The following is a 20,386-nucleotide window of genomic DNA, read 5'->3' on the forward strand; positions in this document are numbered from 1 at the left end:
TGGCGACGCTGAATCGACGTGGCGTTCGTTGTCGGGGGCCACGAACGAATACCGGCTCCGTTCATAAATATCGACGAAAAAGATCGCACAGACAGAAATGTCATTCGCGTTAAAGTTCTTTTAGGTAAATACAAAAAATTTGAGTTTAACCCTGCCACAGAAAGAATGATTTCCTTTTCGCAATTTTAAAAATGCCACCCTATATTTAGGTCTCTCGAGGACTGTGGTAGCTCACATCCATTTCACGTTGGTAGGCGGGACCACGTAAAGAAGGACAATTGGGTGTCAAACCGATCGACACAGAGATTTCACTTTTCCCACGCACAACTCTTAACCACAAGAGTAAGGAACGTAACGTACAAGAATATGAACCACCCGAATGCCATTGAACACAAATTGACTGATTGGTGACCCCAAATCCCCTACCAGATGCCACCACGCTAGCTTGTGAAATAAGAGGTACATGAAGGTGTACTGTTACCGGATGTTATTGGGTGGAATTATTTCGCACTGAAAGGAATGCAGCCGGTCTTCAATTGTTACGGCTCTCGTCTCGTCGCAATGCGGCAACATGACGTAAGTATTATGAAATTTACAAGCCTCAGAAAGTTAAGGGGAAGGAGAAAGGACTTAATCACGTGACAGTGGGTTATAGGATGAGTGTGTTGCTTGTGATGTTTTGGAGTGGAAAGTAAAAGAGTGGAGGGGGGCGTCGTCCCCAAAGGTTAGCCTCGGTCGTTGCTAAGAACACATCGCTAAGTAGCAATTATTAGGGAAGGTGAACGACACCTTTCTAGGTGTCGTTCACCTGGAGAGAAACCCGGCGTCGAAATTAGCCTACTCTTGAAGAAAGACTCCGAGGGGTCCACTGTTTAACTTCCCACCTGACGCACGACTCACTCCACTTACTCCAATTGCTCTCAATATGTCACCTCGGAAAAATTGTGTCACCGCTTAGATTTGAACACAGACCCTCTGGGTGGGTAACCATTGCAATTATAAACCAAACTACTTTAATTTCATATGTCTACATCTATTTTGTACTGTGACAAAATAGCATATATCTTCTTACTGCCGTTGTCGTCCTTATCGGCATATCAACGATGATATTTGAACCTCGATGTACTGGAACGGGGCAGTGTGATGTCCCGGTGGCTAGAGCTCTGGCGTTCCGACCAAAATCAGAGGTCAGCCTTTTCTTTACGTCCAAGTTCCACCTAAAAGCGGTACGGTGCAATGTTCCGATCACCATTAATTCCTGAGAGAACGGGGTAGGATACTAAGGAGTATGAATTTGTTTCGTTTGCCTTATTAGAGTTTAGTTTTTCGGGTCATGGAACATTGAACACCTAATCAACCTGAACAGAATATCGATATGGTGTCCATACGAGTACATCGGCACATTCCACAGCTTTCCGCCAACCCGGAGGTCGCGGATTCGAGTCCCGCCTAGGTGGGTCTTCCACCACCTCGGGCTTGGGTGCATGTTATTGTGTTCTATGTAATATGTAGGGGGTAGGTGAAAGAAGGGACAATAGTCTCAATCTCACCAAATTTACTCATTAAATAAACAAATAAATTTCAATCAAAATGGAGTCAATTCGCTCAGTAGCATCAGTTGTTTCAACTTCTACGGCGCATATCTGTGATTCATAACCGATTTCGCAGCCTAACCCTCTAAAGCCTTCCCGCGGAGCCAAAGCTGAAGCGAATGAAGAGTTGAGGTCTCATTACTCAGCTGCTGAACCGATCGCCTTATAAGTCGCGGACGGCAATGAATTGCACTGAGGAAGCCGTCATCCCTTGTCACATACGATGCACCGACACTTGCCTAATAATCAAAGGGCCATTGTATTTCCTGACTCCGCGACGAGGCGTACGGACACGGCGCGATGCCGTGCCCGCACGCGGCGAGTCGTGACCACTGCACGATTAGCCACGTGGCATCCCTGGGCAACGTCTCCCAGGCACGGCTTCCCCAGGGGCAGTAACCGTGTAAAGAGAGCCGCTTGATAAACCGAGCCCCACTACCAAGACAATCATACATAAAACTCTGCAAATCTGAATTTCACTGCATTTGCAATTTCTCCGAAGGCTCAGTTCTCGGTTAGGTCAGACGCTTTCTGGCGATGCCGAGGCGACGTTTGGCGACATATTCTCCCCACAACCTGCGTACAGAGGGGCCTAGATAGGCATTAACTTCGATGATTTGCATATTTCTTATAAAACAGGTAGTAGGTGCTAACACCTTCGGCCTGTTTCATCTTTTTTCTTTGACCGTAGCAGATGGAATTTTGTATCACTCTTGCTTAAATATAATAGATATTTTTAATACAAGCAAGTTTTTTTCTTCGATAGCGTTATTCCTCTACCAATGGTGATCGTTTTTTCCCCATAAATATTACTCTCGTAATTTTTTATTGCCTCATATACAAGATGTTTTTCGTAACTACCACTATATCATATACGGTACGTGATCACAACTCTGCGCGCACCGTGTATGACTCCCCCCTTCCACGCACCACGCCGCTGGCCTGCCACATATCACACGGAAGCGTCGGTGTTTCTTTTCGCGCTAAGAAAAAAATCCATTTACCACAAAAATTCAAAAACTGACAGCATCGTGCCGCCGGTGGGTCACGCACAAGAAAAATCCCAATGCGAATTTAAATTGCTGGCACGTAAGCCTATTGGGAGAATTATCGCCTACCAATAGGGGAACCGAGAGGTTAAATCCTTGGCTTGATCAGCCCTATCTAGGACCCAAGTACTATCCTTTATTGAAATTAATAAATTCATCGGAAATCCCAGAAGTCACAGGGAAATTCCCTCCCCAGTCAATACCCGGATGTACGAATTTCACACACCACACGGGTTAATGCGATGGGGCTTTCACCCTCACATAAAAACCAAAAGGGCTAATTACTTTTTGTTGAATGAGAAATGTCTCCAGTCCAGGCACCATGCATGGCAAAAATAGCCGGGGCAATCAATCTATGATACGTGTGTCGAAGGACACCCACAACAGTTCGACAGTGCTGGGCCAGGGGATGGGCGAAAAATGACGCAAATCACTTTCCCGCCCTTTTCTCGAGGACTCCTCGCCTCCTACACCTTCTCCTCCTCCACCTTCTCCTCCTCCACCTTCTCCTCCTCCACCTACTCCTCCTCCACCTCCTCTTCAACCCCCTCGGAAGATTTCGGGTGGGGACGCATCTCCCTGCGCCACCAGCGGCTGCGTTTCTCCTGGTTTCCCGGATTCGGCACGCGGTTACAATCGGATCGCAGGGATCTCGCATGCCACACACGGTCAACTTCCCTCGATTCCCCCTTCGCCATTTTCATACATTTCATGTTTTTATTTTAGTTTTGATTTTGCTGAAAAGAAGATCCTGAGTTCGCGTAATGCTGTAGTGCACACCCGGCAGTTGAGGTCACTTGCGTCTGCTGGGTTTGAATCCACGAGTGACGGCCATGACCAAGTCGAATTGCGTGATTCCTTTGGGCCCTACGTTCATCCTGGATGCATATTTCCCGGGAGAGAAAGGCAAACCTCCGCGTTTGTTTTGGCGGTTTCCCGCACCGCCGAACCCGCAACAACCCCAGTTTTACAAAGTCATGGCCAACTCACGTACCAAAGCGAGCAATTGATTCACCGTTCGCGGTGAATTTAGTGTTTGCACCACACGGGATAAGTCAAATGGGACATAAGGCAGGAAATACGTATCATTGCTGACCACAAAATTACCACTGCCCTTGCGATAAAAGGATTAACCTATCTCCTACCTATCTATGTGGGGGGCATTTCAGAAAACTGGCCACTAAATGCTATAATTACGATGATGGTTTTCTCAATGAATTCTCATTTTTTCTTATTACCGCCGGTTGCTACGCATGAGAAATTCGGAAGTTCGAAGTTACGAGGACCTCGTAGCTTTCCTTTTCCAGGATAAAGTACGAGTGAAATATAGTGGCCGCATCTCCCAAAAAATGCCATCCGAATTATACCACGGTGGTTAGCTTGGTATTGGTGGTGCCAACCAAAAAATCCTGATGAAACGTTCATGCTGCTATCACCAATTGCGAAATGGCGTATGTTCCTATCGCCAGAAGATTTCATTCTCTTTGAATACAAGATAAAAGGGGGTACGGACGGAAATAATTATAAATTAATTATCCTGTAAAAACAACGAAAATTTAGTAGCTAACAATTTTCAATGGCAAAACTTGGATGAACCATAAGTATTACCGCAGTGTGGGCGAAAAATCGACAGTACTTCAATCATTAAAAGGTTTTTATGAGGAGGTGGCGGAAAATGAAAAGAGGTTTGTTTTCGTTAACGCCAAATTTTCACTGCACGTAACGATCTTTGAAATCGAAGGCCTGATCCAATACAATGTTACCGTATTGGCTTCGAAAGCGGCAAGAGACACAGTCACTGGAAACAGTGCTCGCTAAGTATCTGATCGTCTTCATTGAGAGTCTGATGTGATTTTCGCTCCGCGTGTATCATACCAGTAGCCTTATTCTACTTACGCATTGGACAAGCGCTGATTATCTCAAGAAAGATTCGTACTCCAGGTTAGTTTGTCATACCTGCTAAAAACCTTTCCAGCTAGGTGCGTGAAGCTCAGACGATGCTGCAAAAGAAACATAATTGTGATGCTGTCATACAAGAGAAATCTATACAATAATATTATTGTGATGCATAATGACATGTTAACTTCGCCAATAGCAATTTGAATCACATCATTGCGGTTATGCTGCTCCACCTAACCCAGTGATCTTCAGCTGGGAGTGGAAACTGTAATTGGGCTTGCGGTATCTTCCCTGTCTCTTTCCTTCGAAACACGTCAAGTTCAATGCATAACCGCCTCGCTGATAGACAAAAAACAAACGCAGGTTAATTAAATAGAATTTAATTTTTCAATCGCATCTGTTTAGATCGTCAAATTTGTCAACCACTAACTGCGTAAGAGTATTATTACGTCTCGGATTAATGAGTCGGAAGATTCGATGCTGTTTACGAATCAATTATAAGTATCATTCTTCGCGGGAACACAACATTTTCCAAACCGTCGATTTCCTGTTTCTTTACCGCCGAGAATTTGCGTTGAAATATGCAGTTCCATGATTTTTTCTTTGGTCAGGGGTAATTTTTGCGTCGGTCCTTCAAAAAATCACTGTTAACGCGAATTTTCCCTGAAGCTCGGATATCTTGATCTCGAAAATTTCCCTAACTTTTTCCGGTTTCCTCAGTGATTAGATAACTTATTTGATTCATCAAATGCAATGAAACCGAAACGTAATTTCAGAAGACAAAGCGGCTAAAATATAATTTCTGCCATATTTGTAATTTCAGTCTGGTCACGACGCTCAAAATTTCACGATCGTCTTCATCAAAATCATATATATATATATATATATATATATATATATATATATATATATATATATATATACACACACTTACAATAAAAATAATAATGATGGAAACATGTTAGCTTCGATGCAATATAATTTTATGAAAAAATTTTAAACATCACAAATTGCATTTGAAATGGTGTTACTCTCATGTGAATAAAGCTCGTAGTCCATGATACTTATTCAAATCCATTCCTGTCAGTACTTTTTTGACTTTATTAACTTTTCTGAATGTAAAACTTTTACGCACCTCGGAACGTCTCGCGCCACCTCCGAGGGATCTTTCTGCCTCTTTTAAACCTCTACCATTAGTTTACAACCTTCTTCGGGAACATAAATTATTTTGCTTCCCCAAATGTTCTATTCTCAACTAAATCTCTTCCCCATAATCCCCTGACAGCGTGGGTCTTCGGGCGTCAACTAATTAATTGACTTTCCCTCCGTGGAGGCCCGGCCGCAGAGGCTTCATGGTTATCAAGAGAGAAAATCGTCGCTATTGGATTTCACACTTCAATAACTACGCAAATTTCAATCATATTGAAGGGATATTCGGGCGAAAAGGAGGCGTTCTTTGGCGTCAGTTAAGTCTCCTCTTCAATATGGCTGGTGAACTTGAGGTCGGCCACAGAGATATAATTAGTGAAATTACACGAATTCCTGGTCCCAATTCGTAATGAGTTGCTACTGCGAAACAAAAGAGTGTAAAAGGCTCTCGGAAATTGTTAGTCTCTAAAAGCACTTGGGCTAAATAGAGTTCAAAGCCACTGCAATTGTATTCATCGTTCAATTTTAATTTTGAAACACTGTGTAATCGAAAAGCCTCATTGCACGGAATTGGAGCAGGCCTTCGTGATAATTTTAGCCATATAATTGAATAAGAAAGAAAAGGAACATATATCCTCTTTAGGGATTCTCTTTTCTTTTGGCAATTCTACTTCTGATTGTTCTCACAGTCCAAATCAGCACCATTACCTTTTTTCATGTAGCGATACAGGGATGAACTCCTTCCAATAATCCTCTCCAATTACTTGTTTCGCGAATTTAGGATTCATTTCTCCTTGGAATAAGCACTTTCTCAAGTACAATGTAGTATGTAGGTTTCGTCGAAATCAGGGTCAGTGAGCTCAACAATTTAACTTGGTTCCAACATTTTTTTAAATTTTTGTGTAAAGATGAATTTCTGATAAATGACGACAAAGCATTACTTACACATTTACTTGTATCGATAGTTATCGATCTCGTGCCTCTGGGATAGAAAGAAGGCTCCCGCCCCCTAATCCAGAGTTAGCGGGTTCAATTACCTCCTGTGTTTTCCTCTACTCAGGCATTGGGTGTTCATGGTTACCCTTGTAAGCCTTTTGGATAAAACACGGATTTTAAAAGGTCCACTAGGTTGTTTTCCAATTAGTCGTTAACATTTAAAAACATGAAAGTGAATAACGCTATTTTTGGTCTCAATCTATGTTTTAATCACTTCTATCTTATTTCCGTTTAGAAAACTGCAATTGAAAATGATTGATGCTCAAAAATAAATGATAATTACTATGCTGAAATGTTTTAACGAGGCAATACAATTACATTTAATTGAAATATAAATTCTTTCGCCGGGATTTATGTAAACGTATGCTTGTAGCATGGCCCATATTGCCCAGTCGCAGTTTTATGGCCAAAAAACTAATCATTCATCCTAGTGTTTAGGCAGCTTTTTTGCGTTTCATAATATTCTTTACATAATATATTTCTGTAATCAGCAGTTTATATTCTAAATTAAGAAATGGCGAGTAGTACACATAAATGTTTATGACACTACGAAACTCCCTTTTGACCAGCTTGAACTCAGTCTTAAAAACTACAGTACCCGTCATTATAAGTTAGCTTTTCGCTATATTGGTACTGAAATTAGTATCAGGGCCTTGAATAATTATCCCGATACAATTCAGAAGAAAAAGAAAATATATGTTATATTTTTTAGACTGTTTCAATTTTTTTGGTAGATGAATAAAAATGCCCATCCACCTCGGGGTGAGATGATATGCCATCCCATTTGAATTCACCCGAAGCACGGCTCGAGGAAATTTTCGAGAGTCGTTGTCGACTTCCAGTTGGGCAGAGGGGAAGGCGATGATGCCGAGCACCTCTAGGGAGGCCACCCCCAGCCACCGCCTCTCCTTCCACCCTCCCCCCCTGCCGAAATACGCGGCCCATTGATGAAGCAATGGGCATTTTAAGTGGAGGGAGGCCGAGAACGGCGGGTGTTGGAGGCGAGCCAACGAATAGGGCGACTCCTGCGACGCCTCCCAAGTCACTGTCATGGATGGCGAAGCTATCAGGGGCACGAAGGGCAGCTAACAGTTGGCACTCACCATTGGGAGAAGGTAGCCACTACCCAAGAATCTGAGACTCATGGGATGCCAATAGGACAGACGAATCTGAATCCACGTTATCTAAATGAGGTGGACCTGATGTTGTATTTTACATTTTCGGCCACACTAGAGTCACATATTTTGTTGTGACTTGTGATAGAATACCTTCATTTAAGCATCGTCGTCATAACCTTACATAACACTTGAAAATAACACCGTAAATACGATGTTCATTCGGAATTCAGGGGGGGACAAAGTGACTGTGTCATGTTAAAAACATTAGTAAGAAGGCAACAGAAAACCAATTTATGTGGTATTCGGCCGAGTGGAATTGATGTCCAGACGTGCAGCGGGGCTGGGGAAGAATGGCCGCGTGGAAGTCCAACGAAATCCTTACACAACCTAGTTGACAACAGAAGATGAGCGGGCACTGAATGAAATAGCACCATTGGATGGAGACATGGAATGCTGGGGAAATTCTGAGGCAAGAACGTAATCATTTAAAGAGAAAACTGAAGAAAGATACTTTAAAGATCTGTGATCTGTCATTCTGCGAGGTGAGATGGACTGTTGGCGGGACATTGCTGATGCGAAAATTATTATACATTATTCCCCTTGATTTCAATGAAAGAGCAATTAATAGCAAGGGGAGGAGAGTCGCCATTAGGTAGCCACAGCACTGAATGAATATGGGGAGACGGCGAGCGGAATATTGAGCCAGAGAGTGAAAATCAGTGAGATTTACATTTTTCGCCATCAAGGCAGACTCGACCACAACTTCAGTTAATATCTTCAATTAATCAATATGTTTGCATAAAGACACATGAACATTGAATGCAAAAGTCAAACTTGGAAGCTGCAATTGAAATGAAATATCAAAGAAGCAATGATAATCTAAGTGATAGTACATGAATGGTAACTATGGAGACATAAGGGATAGGCTCTCAAAACAGAACTATTTAAAGACGTAAAAATTTTCAATAAGATCGGTCAAAATTAGTTAAATATTTTATATGGATTCCAGCACTGTAGATCCGAAACCTGTTTTTTTTCTTTTTGTTTCTTCTTGTTACAAGTGGCTAGTCTCACGTGCGTGGATAATTATTTCACATTTTTACATCACGGTGCGTGTAGCTGAAGTTAAAATTAACTTTTTTATTAGAAATATTTTATATGTTGATTGGTAACCAACAATAAAGGTAAATTTTAATTTGATGGCGCATGCCTGATGTGAAATCAGCCACTGCCATACACACACACAAGCGGTGACTTCCAGGGTAACATGTAGAAGTCTTTGAAACTAGAGGATGAGCATTAATTAGAGGCACCTGAGAGGTGGATATTGAGACGAATGGAGAGAGGAAGTCGAAGAGGGAGAAAGAAGGCCGACGACGCATGGTGTGAGATGAGAGATTCGGAGAAATTCGAAGGGAGTGGGTGTTGGAGGAAAAATAAAAGAAAGGAAGAAAGCGCAGAAGAGCATGTAAGAGGATAGGAATCTTGTGGAGCAAGAAGGTAAACAGAAAGTATGAAAAATAGACCAAAGAAATAATCAAGGGCAAACAAGAGGAAATGCACGCGATATGTAAAAAGTAAACCTAGTCATGGGCCATCCTAAGCCCACCTTTAATCGGCAGATTACCTGTGTGTGACTCAATATTCTACTTTCTTTATCATAATCATTTTTGGGAATGTTATTGCATTTGCGAAAATGTAATGAAATGCGAGGGAAAAGCCCTTTCATTCACACTTCCGGCCATTTGAATTTATTTTCGTTAACTAAAAACGCACTGGATACATTTCCGTAGGCGCTTTCAGCCATGAAGTTTGCAAAATAATACTTCACCATGAAATTGACGAAGGAAACAGTAGAAACCTAGATATTTAGTAATTCCGCTACGACACGCAGTATCTCATGCAAAGTCGTAACGGAGAGATGTCATGAACAAGGCTGCCAAATTTTGGGGAAGGATGCAGAATTTCTAGTGACAGGGCCCAGTACTGACCGCTGAGTAGGGAACTTAATCAATAAAATTTTATATTTGCATAATCACTACATAATAACGTCGAATATTTCAGCACAAAAGCGAATAAATGTCATCAAAATTCATGTTAATGTATCATTCGTCAACTGCGTAAAAAACTTTGATCTGACTATCCGAGATGGTTCGGCAGTGTGTTTTAAGCCCTCCCTTTAGCTACTAATATGAAATTCTTTCTGCCTCCAGAGAATTATATGCGCAACCAAAGGGCTGATTCGGCAGACAAAGTATAATTGATACCCAAGGGTTTAATCAGCAGCTGATTAAAAGAATCAATGTAACTCCCTTGCTTGCATCAAATGCAGTGGTGGCTTCAGAATTAAATGAAGGAGGATGTGCATACTCGCTTCGCAATATTTTAATTACGACTCAAATGGTCGAAAGGACATCAGAGAGTAATCCGATGCTTGCCCGAGGACACCCTTCTCAAAACAGAGTCGATTCTCTGGAAACTCACAGCCGAGACATGGCTGGCCAGTTTGCTGGGTAATAACCTATTTACTGACATCATAATTATGTTCACTCTTGAGTAGACATAAAAAACATTGCTTGATTTGTTATTCCCCGAGTAAAGTATATGTTCATGAGTTTTTGCCGATTCTGAAATTTTTCTCATATCACACACTCTTGAATACTACCTTGATCAAAAATTTCCCGGAATTTATTCAGAAAATTAAAAATACAAGTTTATTCATCTAAATCTATATTGTCCCCTTCAAAGTAATCCCCATCGACTGCAACACACTTATGCCAGCGCTTGATCCAATCCTCGAAACATTTTTTATATTCGGTTTTCGGTATGTCCATCAGTGCTTCCTGCGATTTTTCCATTACTTCCTCTCGGCTGCTAAAACGCGTTCCCCGTAGTGGTTTTTTAACTCGATTGAACAGAAAGAAGTCACAGGGAGCCAAATCAGGTGAATTCGGTGGCTGTTGGATGGTATTTGTTGCATTTTTCGTCAAAAAATTACGAATAATGATAGCACTGTGCGACGGTGCGTTATCATGGTGCAAAATCCACGAGTTTTCTGCCCACATTTCTGGTCTCTTTCGGCGAATTGCTTCACGCAAACGTCTCATAACGCCCAAATAATACTCTTTGTTTACTGTCTGGCCTTCTGGCAAAAATTCATGATGCACTACACCGTTGTAATCCATGAAAACCGTCAGCATTGCCTTCTTTTTTGACTGAAAACGACGTGGTTTTTTTGGTCTCGGCTCATTTGGTGAACGCCATTCACTTGCCTGATGTCTGGATTGCGTGTCGTACTCATAAACCCACGTCTCGTCTCCAGTAATGATCCTTTTGATGAATGTGGGATCGGATTCAGCCTCGCAAATCATGTCTTTTGCGACGTCAACACGGTCTCTTTTTTGCATGAAATTGAGGTCTTTTGGCACCAACTTTGCTGCTACACGACGGAAACCCAAATCATTAACCACAATGTCTTGGGCGGATCCATAGGCAATGTTCAAGTCCTCCGCTATTTCTCTGATGGTTAATTTGCGGTTATTGACCAACATTTCTTTTACTTTATCAATTTTTTCACCGACTTTCGATGTCGATGGTCTGCCACTGCGTTCATCATCTTCGATTGACTCACGACCACTTCTGAACCGCTCGTGCCACTGGTAAACGACCGTTTTTTTAGAGAATCGTTGCCGAAACACTTTTCCAACATTTCCAACGTCCGTGCGCCACTAAATCCGTTTTTTACGCAAAATTTAATACAAGTTCGTTGTTGCAAATTTAAATCCATTTCTGCAATTGTAAAAAATCGCCAACACACACAGAGATAGATGTACTCTTGGCTACGTAACTTTTGCAAATATCAAGTTATGACACTAAGATTTAAAGGGAATATCAACAACAGATGTACCAATTTAACAAAAAAAAACAGAACTCAAATCGGAACGATGGGAGCGCCACACGGTGGTTATTCCGGGAACTTTTTGATCAAGGTGGTAAAATACCGATACGAAGGAAAAAAGTACGAGAAATAGGAACAACAGGAATCGAATAGCATATCTCATTTATGTTAACGGCATTTTACCACTGGTTAACAATCGCAATCGGCGCTTTAGATCCTCAGCATAATATGGAAGGGGATGGCTTCCATAGTCGCGGCTGCACTGCATCGTATTCGAAGTCCAACTCACATTTGACTGATGCACCCATATCAATTAACCTCCGCGCCGGTTAGTTCTAATGTGAAAACCGACTCTGGAGCTAAACGAGACCGGCTGAGACTACAAGGATTACTCCAGACGATTCCGCATCGAAAAAATTCGAATATGGACTCGCAATATTGTTCCTCTCCAGTTTCGTTTCTTCCTTTAAGAAAGAACTTCTAAGCTATGCTTCATAGTAGGTCGTCCGAGAGCAGATTCGAGCGCAAGGCTCGCTCCCCAGCTCCACCCCATTCGAAAAGAAGAAATGCACTCACCTTTGCTGCTGCACCGGTGGCATCTCTTCCTCACGTGGTGCCTCCACTCGAGCACCCCGGAAGCATCCCCGATGGACCGTGTGGGGACCATATCCGCTGCGCCGACGCCCCTGGCGATCCCCCGGCCGCGCCCCACGGACCCCTTTTGGCTCTCCGCCCCCTCTCCTTCCTCCGCCTTTCTTCTCGCCCCCCATGTCACGTTTCCTCGGGGCGTGGACTCCTCGCGAGCCCCCGGCGCCCCCTTAAACCGCTCACGGCTCACGAATGTGCCAATGGAGTGCCGCCTCCGGCCCGCGCACAAGTTGTAATACCGGGCATCCCCTTCGTCCCCCCGGGAAGCCTCACCCCCCCTTCCGCCCTCGCCCTCCGAGCGGGGCGGCGGCGGAGCCGGGAGGTTGTAGTACACCATGTCGTCAGCGAAGTCCGAGTCCCTGGAGGAGCCTCTCCGCTCGCCGCTGCAGAGCCGCTGCCGGGGAGGCAACTCGTCGCCCGCAGGTTCAGTGTCCGCGGGTATCCGCGGGTGTCCCAGGACCAACTGGCGGATCTCGGCCCGGGTCCCACGGCTCCCGCCGCCTCCCAGGGAGGGCACCAGGAAACGGAAGGATCTCCGGGAGGCAGATCCGGAGGGGGACCGAAGCGGCGTGGAGGCCTCGGAGGTAGGGGTGACCGGAGCCGAGTGCCCCCGGGCGCCGCCGCACCCCGCGGACCCGGAGGACGAGGTGGAGGACGAGGAGGAGGCGGCTCCCATGATGCGCAGGATCCTTCCACGGGCGGCCCTCAGCGATGCCACCCCCGAGCCCGGGAGGGTGAAGTATGACGGATTGTCTGGGGAGCAGGAAACGGGAGGGCTTCGATTAGACATGTCAAACCTTATTCAACGAGCAATGAGGCCGTGCCGAAAATGACTCTTCCCCCTGGCTAATTGGTAATTACGCTCCGGGACTTCCTCATCAGTGGAGAGCCCACTAAGAGATGAAGGGCGGTAGAAGAATAGGCGGCCACGCGGAGTATCTACTGCTTTGCCTGCCGGACGTCCGCTGTCCCTTGTTCCCCTTGGATTCATCTCACTTATTCCCCTTTTTCCCAGGGGTCCCCTGAGCTCCTTGGCTTTTCGGCTGCTTTCCATGGGAGAAAGTCCCTAGAGTTAACAGAATGCCTCGTGCGTCTCGTATCTGCGCACGTTTAGTTTCAATGGAGCGCGTTGGATAGCTCCCATCAAACGAGCATGGACGGGCATAGTTATATCTTGCTAGAAAACACCTGAGTTGTTCCGAGAGGCATACGCTCAAGGCGCTGAAGTGCGCGGTAAAGGCCAATAATCAAAAGATTACGAGGAAATTATAATATCAACCAGCATGAGTGGAATTCAGAAATACTCCTGAAGCAGGTTTGGTCGATTGATAACCACTGCAAACCACTCAACTACATCTATCATAGATGATTGTTTACACACTTCTAACTCTTGGAAAATGTTAGAGGAATGAGATGTATCAAGCAGAGCCATTGAAGCCCCTTGGAGGCGTTCCTGATTTCAAGGGTGATGCGCGTGCAATTGGAAACAATATTTTGAAATTCTGCTCCACGCAAAAATAAAATATTTCTCCGTGTTTTTTATTTCTTTGGTATGATTGCGACACTGTATATTACGTGCATATATTGCGATGATGTATGCACGAGCATGTTCATAAAGATTTCTGCTACGAGTGGGTCCGTGTCCTAAATCTGTTTCACAGTTAGTACTCTCCGTCTCCATTGGAACTACATAATTACTTCCCAGGGAAACATGTGGGTATTTCGTTTGTAAGAAGTTATTACTAAGGAATTACCTATATATCTGGATAAAATTATACCAGCATATTTATTGATCTTAATGTAGATAATTTCGTCAATTACAGTTATTATTGCTCAGATTTTGTTTCAGTAAGCCGTAGATTGAAGTAACTCGCAGTATGGTGAGGGTAGATTGGCAGGGTGATTAACTTCTTTCATTTGAAAGTTCTAAATGCCTGGCAAATCCACGACTAGATTTTTGTTTATGGAAATGATAGTCCGTCATATGGCACAGTTTTGAGGCAGAAAAGGAATTTACAAACTGGCCAAATGTACCCCACAGACGATTCTAGATGTGGAAGACTATCACTCACAAGCGATTCTGCCACTGCAAAGAAAGTGGTGGACTTATCAGATCGAAGGGCAACCATCCAAATGATCATGAATAGGACCGATCTTAGTGACGGCTGTGTGTGGAAAATTATTCAAGACGAACTGTCAAAGGTGTTAGCATGCTGGGTTCCACGACTCTCCGACTCTCGACTTAGGAAGCAAGCAGCGCGCGACCTGTCCATGGAGGTTTTGCAACTTTAGGGGCAAGGTGAAGAAGACCTTTTGGTCGCCAGGCGACAATGGATACATCTTGGACCTATCGATAGCATTCAGAGTTAAAGAGACGAGGGCGGAGTGGAGGCACAGCGACCCACCTTCCCCCCAAGAAGGGTAAGGTGCAGAAGTCCGCAGGGAAGGCCACGCTATCGGTTTTTTGGGACTGCCATGGAGCCATCTGAACAGACTACCTGGAGAAGGGTCACATCATCACTGGTGCCTTTTTCTGTACAAAAAGCGCGATACTTAGAAAAGGAAACTCGGCGTGGTATGATCACCGAAGGCATCCTTCTCTTGCCGACCATGTACCTGCTCACTCATCTCGAGGTGCGGTTGACGAATCTAAGCGATGTGGCTTTCAAACTTCGCCACTTCCGCCCTATTCTCCCGATCTCGCCTTTTGTGACTTTTTTCTTATTCCCAGAACTCAAAAACTATCACAGGTCCGGATATTTGACAACACAAATGACGTCAATAAAGAGGTGGAACAATGGTTTTCGGGTTCTACAATGATGGCCTACAAAAGGTCAGGAAGCTCTGGATGGTGACTATGTAGAGAAGTCTTAGGAATTTTAAATAAAAATTGAGTTCATATCTCCAATAGTACCATTTATAGCTATAAATAGTAAAATTTTCCAATACTACCGCGTGTACCCGATTCTACCGAACAAAACTTATTATAAATGCATCATCTACCAATGAGGCAACCACAGTAGAAAGGAACACGTGCTAATACCATTGTTTGAACACAGGTATATCTTCAAACAACTAGGGAAACCATGCTTGAAAATCTTTTTAAAGTGCATAGTTAAAAAAGCTTTTTAACCCATTACAACGATTGTGCCCACCTACGGATACATTTTTTGGGGAGTTAAGATGAACAAAATGTACAATTGAGTAAACACTTGGCATTGTAAATTTATTACCCCAAAAAATAAATAGTTTAGTGGGAGTACATTTTTGTGTTGAGAAATTCTAGGAGGTTCATTTTCCCTTTTAATTCCCCAAAATCCACCCACGAGTAAAATTAATGATATTCAAAGACTCGACTTTATTTCAAAACCAATGGCGGTTGTACCAAATTCATTATTAAAACTGCACTATTTCCAATTTACTGCAATTGGTTTCGTGACACTGCTTGCAACGACAAAATATTAAATAATAAGAATAACCGTTACGAAGTCTTCTAGCAATGCCACATTTGCTGAGCTTTTATAAAAGCATAATATTTATCGGAGCATGGAGAAATATCCGAAAGTATGTGCATAGCGGCTGCTACTTACTAGACGCTGAAAATTCTACGTCGACATCTTCAGGGAAGAGTTATCCCATCATATCTCAAATGAACGGAATAGGTTCACGTAGGGTTCATGCTGAGGAGACTGATATGTTACCAATTTGCTTAACTCTCCTAGCTAACCAGCTTGCTAACCTCTCTTCGATTTAATTTTGCTGAATTTGCCGAAAAAAGAATACGTTTAATAATGTTAATATATATCAAACTATAAAACACAAACACGTGCGCAAAGAAAAAAGGAAAAAAAAGCGAAAAGAAAGGTTCTAGAAGTTCCTCGGGAAAATATGCTTCCCGCTTAAAATTAAGGGCCCCAGTTCGCAGTTCTTTCACTCGTGACAGCCATGGTGACCTAACATGGGTATTCGACTTTGGGAACATTGAGCACAGTACAATGAGTAGGAAAAAGGCTATGTAAATTATTTCAAATGAAAGTCGTTTTAAATTGGCCATTGGCCATTTGTAAAATCTCATCCCATCATCGGAGCATGGAGAAATATCCGAAAGTATGTGCATAGCGGCTGCTACTTACTAGACGCTGAAAATTCTACGTCGACATCTTCAGGGAAGAGTTATCCCATCATATCTCAAATGAACGGAATAGGTTCACGTAGGGTTCATGCTGAGGAGACTGATATGTTACCAATTTGCTTAACTCTCCTAGCTTGCTAACCTCTCTTCGATTTAATTTTGCTGAATTTGCCGAAAAAAGAATACGTTTAATAATGTTAATATATATCAAACTATAAAACACAAACACGTGCGCAAAGAAAAAAGGAAAAAAAAGCGAAAAGAAAGGTTCTAGAAGTTCCTCGGGAAAATATGCTTCCCGCTTAAAATTAAGGGCCCCAGTTCGCAGTTCTTTCACTCGTGACAGCCATGGTGACCTAACATGGGTATTCGACTTTGGGAACATTGAGCACAGTACAATGAGTAGGAAAAAGGCTATGTAAATTATTTCAAATGAAAGTCGTTTTAAATTGGCCATTGGCCATTTGTAAAATCTCATCCCATCGCGTCTAGTTAATGAAGCCTCAGGATCGGATCCTATCAGGCCCCCGATATCCAACTTTGCAGAAAATTGTTTTATTTCCTCATCCTTGTAAATATGAGTGAGGCTCCCAAAATTTCACTTCAAAACGACATGACTCTGAATTGAAAATAAGGTTATGCTAACGCATAGAACGTCTTTCGTTAAATCTATGTACGTCATTTACTATTTTTATTTCACTGCAAAACATTTGTTTCTACGTGAGAATCTTTGCCGTAAGCAACAAATATAAACACCCCAAAACTGGTAGCACATCTACAGTTATGTAATACCACCTTCCATATTATGCAATACACATTAGGCAACATTTTATTGAAAAACACGATTATACTTATAGGAAAGTCAGGTAAATGATATGTCCGGTACTCTTTGTATATGGTGTCAAATTATACATAGGCCAGTGTCCTTAAAACTATAAAGTAGCCATTAATGCAAAAAAATTGAAAACTAAGGGGCACCCGATGCCGGTTGCGGAATATTCACCTAAATGATTAATTAAAACTGGGATCACGGCATTTATGTCCATTATGATATTCATAAAATATCATGATGGCATAAACTGACCCGTTATGCATTTTCCTATGTTGTGGACTCAAACCGCCTGCTATAGCATACTCTGGAGTAGATGCTAACCATTTGAAATTACTACACTGTTCCACATCATCAATGGATAATTTCCTTCATATTTTTGAAAATGGAATGTGATTTTCTTAAAATATTTTAAATAGTCTACCAAATATTTAAGTATGCGCTGCAAGTTAATTTCAAGGCATACAAATTACTCTACCATAAAGCCGGGTGTTGAGCAGATTGACTCGTTAACTCAAATCGAAAACCCGTTACGAGTTGGATAGTTATATTTTTAAAAGTTAGGAATTGATGCTCAAAACGTTTCCATCAATAATTGAGATTGCACTAAAACACACATTAAGATACGTTGAACAATTCATACAATGGACGCACACCCGCTAAAGAGTTCGGTTACGAACGAAAAGTCGCCAAAATTGTGAAAACTATACAGCTCAACAAAGCGGGAGCGAAATTCTTGGAAGAAAGCGCAGACCACGAGATACTATGATTAGGTGAAAAAAAGTATTACAAGGAGTTCACGGTGCAAATGAGTTGCACATACGAAGAAGACTCAAGAATCAAGTGCAGCACCGGAAAAGTATCAATCTGGATTCAGCCAACACTACAATTTGAACACCGAAGAATAGCAGCATCGTCAGTGCTTCCAGCACATATTTCCGAATCACCGGGCCGACGTCAAAGCAGCACCAGTGAAACGGATCCCATCGACTCACCGGCCACACCTAGAGCGCAGGGAGACCCGCGGGGAAGATGGCCCTCACTGCGGCGGCTCGGGACGAAAGACGCCGCCGTCGACCAGAACGCTGAGGGGAGGAGTGTTCGCGCGGTAGGATCTTATCGCCCGGCAGGGAGGGCAACTCGGCGTGGAGTGTGTTCGACCACGCCAGAGCTCACGCACTTGGGGGAGAATGGGGCGTGAGATCGGCCCCCGATCGCGACGCCCCTCGCCGCCGACCTCCCCTCGCCCGAGGGAAGCTTAAGGATTCCAGAGGGCTCGGCGAGGGCGGGCTTCCGAGGTGGGAATACATATCAGCCTCCTTACCCATGGCTTCCATTGTCTCCACTTCGCCTCGGTGATCCTTCTTCCCCTCCCGCCCGGCCCGCACGTCTCGGGACGTGCCCCACGGACGCGGGCAGTCCTCCTCGGCGAGGCAGCGACGCCCTCGTGGGCACCGAGATCTTCTCACCTTCGCCGCTCCGGCCACGGCGCGATGGACGACATAACGCGACGAGCGTCCCCGGCGAGAGTCGGCGACTGGGTCCCCGGCGACTCGGTCGCTCTGGATGGATCGGCTAAGTCACGGCTCATCCACGTGCCCGTCCGAGCGGATGTGGTGCGAGAGGGGCGGCCGTGGCGTGCACACGGCATGTGCAGCGGTCGAGAGGAGAAGACTTCGGAGGGGGAGGGCGAGAAAGGCCCGTGCGTGCGTCCAAGATACGACCAAGTAGCACGCCCCAGAGCGGCCCTCCTCCACGCCGCCCGCGGCCAACTGAGGGGGAGAGCGCGGCAAGGAACAAACCCGGAGCCTCTTCCCTTCTTTCCCTTTTCCCTTCGGTCTTCCTTCCCCTCCTACTCGCTGTCCCTCACCGCACAACCCTGCCCTCCCTCCCCACCCACCCCGCGGCCCATTTTCTCTCTCTCCCCGCGATTCCAAATACACTTGGAAGAGGATCACCGGCAGATGCCTCCCCCTCCCCCCACACCAACCATCCCCCTCCTGCCAGGGTACGGCGGCCGAGAGAGGACCTGCAGAAAACGATGCGAGGACGCTCACAGTCCAGGGGACACGCTACTTGAGAATTCTTTCATCAGGGATAGCCAAACGATAATTTCTTTACAAATATATATATATATATATATATATCGGGACGGCACAATAGAACACAAATAGAATAGCAACATTTAAAAGGACACTCACAAGGTAAATTGTTCTAGCTTTCGGCCTTCTCCAAGGCCTTAGTCTTACTTGAAGAAGGCCGAAAGCTCGAACAATTTACCTTGTGAGTGTCCATTTAAATGTTGCTTTTCTATTTGTGTTCTATTGTGCCGTCCCAGTATTGTACTACTCGTGTGAGTGTTTCCGTATAATCGATATATATATATATATATATATATATATATATATATATATATATATATATATATATATATATATATATATATACACGCGCACACACACACGTGTATACATAGGTATACGTTGGGATAATTAGACTACTTTGAAGCGGACACTGACCAAATATTTGTTATAGAAGTATTTTTTTTCTAATGAACAAGTGCGGGAAATTATTGAATGGAGATTGTGCATATCTGATCATCAAATTCTTTGCAAGTTGGCCATCGGTGAGCTGGATGGGATGAAGGAAGCGGAGTTCATCAAATGAAAGGGAGGCTGTGCACGCCAGGAAACGGTTTACTTTTTTAAGCACCCGTATGAGAGATAATCCCCACATCGTGTAATTTTTATTGATTGAAATGTTGAAAGTATTAGTGTTGCTGCGATTGCGATGCGAATAAGATTTATTTAAAACCTAAATCATGATTTGGAATCCTAAAAAAACACTGCTCATGTTAACGGAAAAAGATTCATGCAATTTCAAACCGGTTTAATTTTTATTATGAGTTTTTGGCACTATCTTCGACATTGACAAATTCTTGGATATGATGTAGTTCCATCGATACCACTGATAAAGCTAAGGCAAGCGGGAAAATGCGTCTTTTTCTGTTATGAAGGATCGATTCCACCACATTACATCTGAATCTATATCATGTCTTATTAATGCTGAGTGAAGA

The 20,386-nt window shown here is 43.6% G+C and overlaps 1 protein-coding gene across 1 annotated transcript; it reads right to left on the minus strand.

The window, feature by feature from the left end:
* Positions 1–8,190: 8,190 nt before the first annotated feature.
* On the minus strand, positions 8,191–18,670 carry LOC139687064 (uncharacterized). The gene is made up of 3 exons (XM_071584169.1): positions 18,635–18,670; positions 12,278–13,102; positions 8,191–8,267 (listed from the first exon to the last, which is right to left on the minus strand). Exons 1-3 carry the CDS (start codon positions 18,645–18,647, stop codon positions 8,191–8,193), a joined length of 915 nt encoding a protein of 304 aa, XP_071440270.1. The 5' UTR covers positions 18,648–18,670.
* Between the last annotated feature and the right edge of the window lie 1,716 nt (positions 18,671–20,386).

The sequence above is a fragment of the Hetaerina americana genome, unplaced genomic scaffold (assembly GCF_022747635.1).
Source record: "Hetaerina americana unplaced genomic scaffold, ioHetAmer1.1.p SCAF_16, whole genome shotgun sequence".
NCBI classification, from domain to species: domain Eukaryota; kingdom Metazoa; phylum Arthropoda; class Insecta; order Odonata; family Calopterygidae; genus Hetaerina; species Hetaerina americana.

Excerpts from the sequence above, each read along its gene's own strand:
- LOC139687064 (XM_071584169.1), bottom strand. Across the intron at positions 8,268-12,277 it reads CCACCGGTGCAGCAGCAAAG|AATTTCCCCAGCATTCCATG; the intron begins GTGAGTGCATTT and ends TTCTTGCCTCAG.